Genomic DNA, 10,247 nt, shown 5'->3' with positions numbered 1-10,247 from the left:
TACTGTAAAAGGAATGAAAGGGGTTGCTGCAAAGAACCTTAAGTAATGCCTACAGTGCACTGTGTGGGGTACACTGACGGCACTACCCTCTACAGAGCATACACAGCAGTAGGTAATTGCGAAGGTGCCATGAAGGATTAGTGTGGTTGCCCCTACCCAGCCAATTTTGAGTCCAATTCTTGAATCTTAAAACAATGAATTGATTTTGAATAAAGATTTTTCCCTCTTTCATGATCCTTCAACGTCTAATACTTCATGTTCCTCCATACTGTAATTTTCAGTAAATAGGTAAGCACAGACCATCACTTGGCAGCATAACTTATTAATGGATAATTCCAAATCAACAGTTACAGAAGTAAATAGTAATGTTTCAAATACAAAATACAGTATACCAATGAACCATCTTTAATAACAGACAACTTCTTGAAAAAAAAGTGAACAAGATTTAACTTGAACAGCCAAAAGGAAGAAACCAAATGGAAGAGAGAAAAAGTCAAAGACAACAGGGGTACAGGTGAATCCCAAAGGCGCATCATAAAGTGTGTTGCACAAAGCAGCATACACAACACAGTCTTTATTGTTTTACTGAAGTTAATAACAAACACCAAATTAAAATTCAGGTCTAATGTCTGTGCACAGATGTAAAATGAAAGAGGGCTAATATAGAATCAGAGTCCCAATAACAATGACTTGCACAATATAATTCCCAACAATTATTCAGCCATCACAAAGTATTGTAAATTACAGGTAGGGGGACAATAGTGTTATCCCTTTGTTTTCTCACTTGTCAGTGTATCAGCTGCACCTGTCATGCTGACCTTGTTGTCGCAACGCCTTCAGTTATGGAAATTGCCTATTTGATTGTATCCATGTCTCTCATGGTTACCTGTCATAACTTCTCCCCTACAAAGTTAAATGATTGTCTACTAAACTTGGTCTTGTACAAAGGTAATCCATCATGCAGAGATGTGGATTAAGAGATAAGTCTGTCTGTCCACCTGTCAATGAGTTTGGGAGTAATGTTAAGTTTACCTTGTCATCAAAACTGCAGGACTTGGCACAAAAGTAGACCATTATGCTTAGGTGTGCTGGAAAGGGAGATTGTCAGTTTGTCTATCTGTCCACCAGCATGTTTGTTGCACCTACCTTGTATTACAAGAACTTTGTCGAAAGGTGACAGTGTGGTTTTAAATTCTGTGGATTTTGTACATGTTTAAATTTGCTTTTCAAGAATGCAACTTTCTGGGAGAAATATTGGAGACATATTTACTTTTGCAAGAACTATAATTGTCGTCTGCAATAATCGGATTTTTCACTGAGTGGAGTTGATTGGAGGACAGTAGGGAATACTCTCAAGTGTGTGTTAAAGAGGGTTTGCCTGAGGGATTTATAAGAAGTGAAAAATTGAGAAGAGTATAAAGTTCCAGTTGGGCACCTGGCCAGGAAGAGACCAATGAGTACAATTAGGCGTAAAATCCAGAAAGCAATACAGCTGGGCTAAGGGAATACTGCAAGGAACCTAAGTTACATCTACAGGGCAACATGTAAAGCACAATCAGTTTTACCCCTCTATGGAAAATTGCATAACATACTTGCCTAAAATATTTCCTTGCAATAATTGTTCCTGCATTATTCTAATTGTATGAATATTCCATGAACCTTGCAATAATTGTTCCTGCAAATATGAATATTGAGATACTCAGATAGTACAGTACTGATAAAAAGCAACACCATGATAGTTTGCATGAACAATGCAATGAATATTTTTAAAAGTAGCCTAAATATTATATATTAATGAAAGGAAACTGTACACAATTCACTTTCCTGTAATTCAGTATTTAACTCCTTCCCATTAAAAATAAAACATGAATGTACAACCAACAAATATATGCAAAATAACTGTTAAATTACAAATAACGACAAGTTTATTTTCTTTGATAAATCATAAAATTATTACCTTACATAAAATGTACAAAGTTAAAACTTAAAATACATAAAATACCATAAATGACAACTTAAAATGTATAAAATATTAAATATAAAAACTGCACAATAAATCTAAAATAAATTTTCCTGATGTTCAAACTTAAAAAAAATTAAAAGAAAAAATGTTGAAAAACGAGCAGCAGGCTACATTGCACAAGTAAAGTATTCAAGTTCCTTCATTACTGGGGACGCTCTTCTCTCGTTGCTGCATATGCCTCTTCCTCCGTTTACAGTAGCAAGTTACAAATATTATTATAGACACCAACAGTAAAATTATGACAACTACCGAAACCCCAATCGCAGCGCGAGCTTCCCATCCTAAATGGCTCATGTATTTATCTGAGAGTGATTCTACAACACTACTTTCGCTGGCAGCGCTGGTTGCTTCATCATCCCTACTTTCAGTACTTTTGTTTACTGGTTGTGGTGCCTTATTTTCACTAGTTTTGTTTACTGGTTGTGGTAGCTTATTTTCACTACTTTTGTTTACTGGTTGTGGTACCTTACTTTCAGTACTTATGTTGACTGGTTGTGGTACTGTGCTTTCAGTACTTATGTTTACTAGTTGTGGTACCTTACTCTCAGTACTTTTGTTTGCTGGTTGTGGTACCTCACTTTCAGTACTTTTGTTTACTCGTTGTGGTACCTTACTATCAGTACTTTTGTTTGCTAGTTGTGGTACCTTAATTTCAGTGCTTTTGTTTACTAGTTGTGGTACCTTAATTTCAGTACTTTTGTTTACTAGTTGTGGTACCTTAATTTCAGTACTTTTGTTTACTAGTTGTGGTACCTTAATTTCAGTACTTTTGTTTACTGGTTGTGGTACATCAGATACAACAGGTATACTTGTAGTCACTGCCTTTTCTGTTGTTTTGGACTCCAAGACTATTGGATTGTATTTTGCAGAATTTTCATACTCTACAAAACTTGCTAGAGAATGCAGAACATACAGAGATTTTTGGGGGGGTTCCTTACTTATGCCTAAGTGGGGTAACTTGTGTCCACCAAGTGTTGGGAGTTTCAATACATCAAGCAGAGAAAACTGGTGTGCATTACTTTTAAAAGTCTTTAATTTCTCACGCACTTTCAGTTGATCATCCTTGTAAGTGTGAGTATCTTCAAACAATGCATCCTTTTCTTTAGATTCTGAGTGCTTATCCTCATTAAGTGGAATTTTCTTAAATACATCATGGTGGAAGCCAGTTTTCATTTCTGGCTTTTGATTAATTGAATAATTATCAAACAGATCTAAAAGGAACCTAGCCTCTGCTATTTTGAGCTGTTCTGTATGAGAATCTACATCTTTCTCAGCATCCCCAACTTTTAGAACCTTGTCATTCTCTGTACGAGAATGTAAATCTTTCACGGTTTCCCCAACAATTGAAGCCTTATCGTTCTCCACATGAGAATATGAATCTTTCTCAGGCCCCCAACTTGTAAAGCCTTATTCTCCACAAGAGAATCTTTCTTGATTTCCCCAAATTTCAAAGCCTTATCATTCTCAACATGAGAATGTATATCTTTCTCAATTTCCCCAACTTTTACAGCCTTATCATGCTCAGTATAAGAATCTCTCTCAGTTTCCTTTACTTTAAAAGCCCAATTATTCACGTCGCCTAGTGGAAAAGGGCGTGATCCTGAAACATTCTGTACTTGAGGAGTTTTTGTTTGCTCTTTGTTCTGAATCTCATCTGTCAAAATCTTGTTATTTGTGTTGCCTGCCATGACTGGAGGCAAACTTGTAACATTCTGTACTAAAAGGAACTTTTGTTTGCTCTTTGTTCTGAATCTGTACTGAAATCTTATTCATATCAACCAGCTGAACAGGAGTCGAGCTTGAAGCATTCCATACTTGCGAAATTTTTTTATTTTCTTTGTTCTGACCCTTTTCTTTCAAAACATCCCTACCATCCAGCAGATCTCGAGGCAAACTTGGGTCACTCTGTACCTTAGAAATTGTTGCTTGCTGTTTGTCCTGTACCTTGTCTTTTGAGGCATTCACCGTAGCATCTAACAGAACCTGGGGAAAAATTTTAATATTCTGCAACTGAGGGCTGTTTGTTTGCTGTTGATTATATACTATTTCTTTTAAAAACTTAGCAGCCCTGTCATCTAATAAAACCGTATGCAGTTTCGGAACACTCTGTACATGCTGAGGTTGTCCATGCTGTTTGCTCTGACCCGAAGAAAAATCCTCTTCCAGACTTCGACCATCTGTAGTGCTTGTTTGGTTGTTGTCAGATTCCAGGAAGTTGTGGTATCCAAGCCAAACCATCAGGGAACCCAACACAGACATTGTTGTGAACATGACCATCATTCTGCCCTATAGAAAGGTAATTAAAATACTGTAAGTCATCACCACCTGTCAATTAAGTGTTCAAGTCAAATACAATAAGTTATATCAAACTGAATGGCTTAAATATAAGTGACAGCACTTTGTCATACAAAGCAAATTTTTGGACAAGATGGCTATTAAAAATAAACTACATATTTGAAGCATCCTGCAGAGACAGCTAATAAAGGATAATAATTTATTCATAAATACATAAAATTAACGAGTAATAATTCTGGCAATCAATCACCACTTCTTTTTGGGAAGCAACATTAAACATTTTTACCCAGAAGCTGAGAATTCTTAAGTCATGCCTCGACTTAGTGGGCAACTGTAGTTATCAGCTATCATATTATGATTATTTTTCCTTTGCTACCATTTCAAACGTGATATATTTTTTTTTCAAATCTTTTGAATTCAATGGCAAGCGTAAGGCACTGGTTAGTTTAAGTTGGGAACTATGTATTTGGAACTGCCGCTGACTGTAAGATATCTTCAAAATATTTATGTGCAAACTGTAATATAATGTCTTTGTTAATTGATGGACTTTGTTTCTTATCAGAAAGGCTGGACCCCCAAAGTGTCCATCAAGTTGAGGTGCTATTGCATATACTGTACTACATATCTACAAGACAATGGAAATGAAGAGTCAGCTAGGCCATGGTTGTAACACACTACTATTTTTAACTTAAAGTGATACCTCCTGACGTTCATTCTCTCTTACCCTGGTGCATCTTTTAAAAATACATTTCTTTACATTTTGTGCACTCATTGGATTCCTCATTATGACAAATGGGATTAGATTTCCCAGTTTATTTTCAATGCATCTGAGCAAATGTTTTGCCTGTATTTTTTGCTTCCCCTATTGCCAAAATGATTTCTAAGAAAAGTACAGGGCAGGTTTAAGTGTTAAGCTTTCTGAATGATGTTTGTGATAACAAGGTAACAGGAATTCAATCCTAAGGTTAATCAAAGGTACAAGGAATGATGAAACAATTACATGACATACTTATAGGTTCTCTAGGTAAAGTAGTGCAAATATGCATGTATCACAGTCTGTAGCTTACTGTTTTCTTAGGAGAAAGCAAAACTGATATTAATCTGATAGGAGAAAACAATGGATATGGGTAACTCAAGTCATGAAAAAAATCTAAAGGTTAACAGTTAACCAACATTGAGGTAAAGTTATTAACTCTGAGATGGCTGGTCACAGGACTTGTACAAATGACTTACATTCTTGAGTTCACTTGTAGTGCAGAGGGACTAAGGAAGAGGCATACTATAGTCTACAGAGTAAGAACAGACTAATAGACATTACATGAGATTCTTAGTGTGAAATCAGTATAGAGAGAATTTTGAAACAACTTTTTGGTACAGTATTTTGTAATGCTCTGGCAACAATACTCTGACAGACCACTTTACCCTACTGAAGACTAACAAGGTCTTTTCTGATCTCTAAAACAGATACTGAAACAAAACAGTGTAAATCCTATTAATTAACACTAAATTTAGGTAGTTTAAGAACTTTTCCAGGCAGGCTACGTTGTGCAGGGATATTACTGTACAGGTCACAACCTACTTATTCCTTATGGTACAAAAACTTAAAAAACATAGTAATTGTACACTTGGAATACATACTAACACCAACACACAAACAACTGAATTTATATGTGGGACCACCTTACTATGGGATAGTTTTATGACTGCCAGATGAATGTTTGCATATTTGGGAGTCTTCATTCTCTCTTACACTTGTACCCTTGTGCATCTTTCAATAATGCATTTCTTTTCCTTATGATGAATCGAATGGGTGATAATTTCCATTTTCCTAAATATACATGCCTGAGGTCTTTTACATAGATACCTTGAGCAATGGCTGGTCTAGTCGTTGAAACCTGGTAAGATGGTTTATAAATGTTGCAGCAGGGGGTGTGGGGAACTACCCACACACACACACACACACACACACACACACACACACACACACACACACACACACACACACACACACACACACACATGCAACTTTATTTTCCTTCTGCAGCAGGAATATTGATGGCTGGATGGAGATGGGATTATAATACAATAAAACACTAAGAGTTCATAAGTCTCAAAAAAATTAAAAATACCTTTAGTATTTGCCATCTGTTCCTTGAGGGTACAAACCCTTATCTTTTACAAGGAAACTTATATTACAGGCAAGAGGAGCTGTCCAATATCATGACTGGTGTTGATCTCCCACCAGGAAATGTCAGCTTCCCAGTCACATAACTAAGCATTGGAAGGGTGGCTATTGTAACCCCTGTCCACCCTGGTATGTGTGGTCTCAGATGACGAGGCCCCATTACCAAGTGTGGCGTCGCTTTAAGAAAAAAGAACTAAAGTTCTCTTGTAAGAAGGGAAGACCTGCTTGGAGGGTAGGATATTGCGGAGAGTACCACAAAAAGCTGAGGTACCTCTGAGAGTTCCAGCGGATGAGTACTTGGAAACACTCATCCCTAAAAACTATCAAAACTATGGAGCTACTTTTTCAAATAGCAAATATGTGTAGAATTTAGGTCCAAGGCCATGAGCTGGGACCTATGAGGCCATTCTGTGCTGAAACTGAAATTGACAGTAAGGTCTGAAAAGTGTAACAGGTGGAAAACCTTGCACATGCACTAAGAAACAGTTTTTGAGATTAAAGTCAAATGGAAGAAAGAGAATATGAACAGAGGTACAGTAAATGGAATGAAAGTGTTTGCAGTTAGGGGCCAAAGGGATGCTGCAAAGACCCTTAAGTAATGACTTCAGTGCACAATGTGAAGTGCACTGATGGCTCTACCCACCTTTGGAGTTTTTACTAATAGAAGCCAATGTATATCTTGGGTTTCTGTCATGAATGGAGGGTAATGACAGACTCATTCCAAGGAGACTGATTGATGATTGGTCTCCACTAAGCAGATAACTGAGGATGCCTGGATTATAGTCATATGCAGAGTTCATGGGAGTGCTTGTGGTATTTAAAGTAAAAATTAACCCTAACTATACCCGTACTCAAACATTCAAGGAGAAAAACTAACTACTGATAATGATGTACCCAATCTAAATATATATGGGATGGGGGTGGGGAAGAGAACAGAGTATAGAATTTATAGGCCAATGGCCAAGCGCTGAGACCTACAAGGTCATTCAGAGCTGAAAGGGAAATTCACAGAAAGAAGGTTTGAAAGGTGTAACAGGAGGAAAATCTCACAGCTGCACTATGAAACAACTGTTTGAGAGGGTGGAAAGGCACATGGAAGGAAGAGAACATAAACGGAGGTACAGTAAAACAAATGAAAGGGGTTGCGAATAAAGGCCGAAGGCATGATGCAAAAAACCTTGAGTAGTGCCTACAGTGCACCATGGCACCCTAGCATAGGTTACGATGTATCCTTTTACTTGTCCTTGTTACAACTGTGTATTTCATACGGTAATTTGTTTTACTGATGCTACTGATTACACAAATGATAACACATACCCTAGTCTATTATGACTGCTATCTTGCGATTTATGTATTTGTTATCATTCCTGAAAGTGACAATCACTTGTCTTCATTTTCCCCACCAAAGAACTCAGGTTTCACTTTGTAGGTTCCCCATGAATAATAGATAAAAGTTATAGGACGAAGGGAGGAAAAATGCATGATCTGCATCCTAAATTATACCCATAAATACATTAAACACAAGTAAACTAGGCATGTAAATGTACAGTTTATGGGTTTGGTGAAAAATAAATATATATACAATAAGCAAATGACAAAAATATGTTTCATGCCTCTGAAAAACTAATTTGCCATTTATTTCCAATTACGTAAGTGTTCCTTTGACTACTGTTGCGGAAAATCTGGCAAATCTCTTGACTAGAAGTGACCAACATTTGATGTATGATTAGCTCGTGTAAGATCGATTTCCTTACCAGCTCTCAAGCGTTTAAAAGACCGAGTTGGAACATTATGGAATTAACTTAAGCCTATCTTTCTTGGGCAGGATTGACTAAATTTACGAAAAATGGCAGCTTTACTAACATAAAAGGATGATTGTGAATGGAGAGCCACCTCCGTGATAGGCCTATATGTTAAACAAAAGACGGCGAATTTCTCAAGTTATCTTGCCTGTACTGCATTATATACACCCTATTATACATTTGGTAAAATAATTTATATATAAAACATATCTCAGTGCCGAGACCTTCTGTAGAAGTACCGTTATTCTACATAATTCAATGCATTTCGTTATATAGGCCTAGGCTAAACAGAAGTTATGCAGCCCTCTCAAAGTTGACGTAGGCCTAGTAAAACGGTGACTTAAGAATGACAAAAATAATTACGTAAATGTTAATCAATATCTTACTGAAATTGGTGGAAGTACCCAATTGCTTTGGCTGGTAAACACGGGACACTCGTTCCAACATTACTACTCGGATTAAACAACGTTTTAAAGCTTTGGAAAACAACGCCATCTTTTGTCAACTAAAAATGAATCAAATTTGACTACGTAAGAAACAACCTCGTTAACTTGAGTTAATACTATTATTCAGAAAGTTTTTGAAAATCATCTCAAGGAAAGTGTCTCTGTACCCAAAACCAGCACATTCCCAAGTGTACCTTTCTTGTCCGTCGCAACCTGGACATTTATAAGTGCAGTTATTCATACATATTTTCCGGAGGAATTATTATGGGACTAATCAGAAGGCAAGATAAAGTCCTGTGTCCACAAGAGGCTTTTACACCTTACTGTAGGGTGGGCCTGCTTCACCTAAATCAATAAAGGTAAGGAAATTTGGGAGTCTGATGTTCATGCCTATTTATGGAAATAAATTAGCATATTCAACACGACGGCAATATGCGAGAAAATCTGGACCTGAAGTCTCAACGTTATAGTCGTTATGTACCGTCCCATAGGGAAGCAGCTTCTGAGAGTATAATATAAAATGTCTGAGAGTCAAAGAGTTATTATGATTAAGTTTTGAGAATAACACCAAAGATCTCGCGCTGAATCAAGCATGGCGTAACGAAAGTATATGCACCTGTCGCTTTTGTCAGTTCAGTGTCCTATCCATCGGTAGTTAGTCGTTCCTGTTCAGGAAATGCCAGCAAATGCGGCAACTACAAGAAAACATTATGGAGAGGAACCATTTATCTCGAAATCCATTCACTAATTCCCTTTAATTCTCATTAATTCTCTGTCTTTGATGTCAACGACTTTCACGCATCTTTGCTCCGATTAATCCTTCGTTAACCCGCGATTTAAAAATAGCTCTTGGGAAAACCTAAATTCCGTGAATAATAAAACTTTATAGAGATCCAACACACCTCACGATCCGACCAACCAGCGGGCTGGAATTTCGTGACGTAAGTAAACGTTCTGGTTTGCCGAGCGTCGTACCAATGAGAGGAGGGGATAGTTATGACGTCATATGACGTCACTGTGAGTCACCTTGAATGCTGGCTGACTTTAATGACGTCATCGTTCTTTCACGGAGCGATGGCGGGATTGTGTCTCGGCGTAGAATAGGAAAACGATGAGAACGTGGGTAATTATCATTCATTATTATTATTATTCATTATTTCCCTAGGCGGGACGAGATGAAGTTAGAGCAGAGGTTGTACTAGACCTAACCTTCAGAAGATTGCCCCCATTTTACGTTACTTTTCTATAAAATGTAAAATTTATCGTAAAGTGAGAGGTACCTCGTCATACCTAAGAAGAGGTCACCCCTCTAAGACGAGCTCAGGTACACAGTGGAGCTATTTAGCGGGAGCCTTATAGGAGATTCCAGAGGAATGACGTCACTCCACCCTACGCCGAAATGTCGTTTGTATTTTCTACTATAAATCGTCGCTTTGTCAAAATGGTGTGACAGCTTAGTGGTTTAGAGTTTGTTCGACTCGAACGAAATGGTGTGG

General features: G+C 37.4%; 1 protein-coding gene across 2 annotated transcripts; it reads right to left on the bottom strand.

Annotated features, from left to right (window-relative positions):
• Nucleotides 1-1,902: 1,902 nt before the first annotated feature.
• On the bottom strand, nucleotides 1,903-9,441 carry LOC136847325 (fap1 adhesin-like). 2 transcript variants are annotated; one of them, XM_067118902.1, is made up of 2 exons: nucleotides 9,368-9,441; nucleotides 1,903-4,309 (listed from the first exon to the last, which is right to left on the bottom strand). In XM_067118902.1, the coding sequence occupies exon 2, from the start codon at nucleotides 3,194-3,196 to the stop codon at nucleotides 2,153-2,155; it is 1,044 nt and encodes a 347-aa protein (XP_066975003.1). In that variant the 5' UTR covers nucleotides 3,197-4,309; nucleotides 9,368-9,441; the 3' UTR covers nucleotides 1,903-2,152. The 2 variants fall into 2 exon arrangements, with proteins under 2 accessions (XP_066975003.1, XP_066975002.1); XM_067118901.1 differs by lacking the exon at nucleotides 9,368-9,441 and adding an exon at nucleotides 8,692-9,241.
• Nucleotides 9,442-10,247: the final 806 nt, after the last annotated feature.

The sequence above is a fragment of the Macrobrachium rosenbergii genome, chromosome 16 (assembly GCF_040412425.1).
Source record: "Macrobrachium rosenbergii isolate ZJJX-2024 chromosome 16, ASM4041242v1, whole genome shotgun sequence".
NCBI lineage: Eukaryota > Metazoa > Arthropoda > Malacostraca > Decapoda > Palaemonidae > Macrobrachium > Macrobrachium rosenbergii.
The sequence above is the reverse complement of the archived record's forward strand: the minus strand, read 5'-3'. Positions and strand labels throughout refer to the sequence as shown.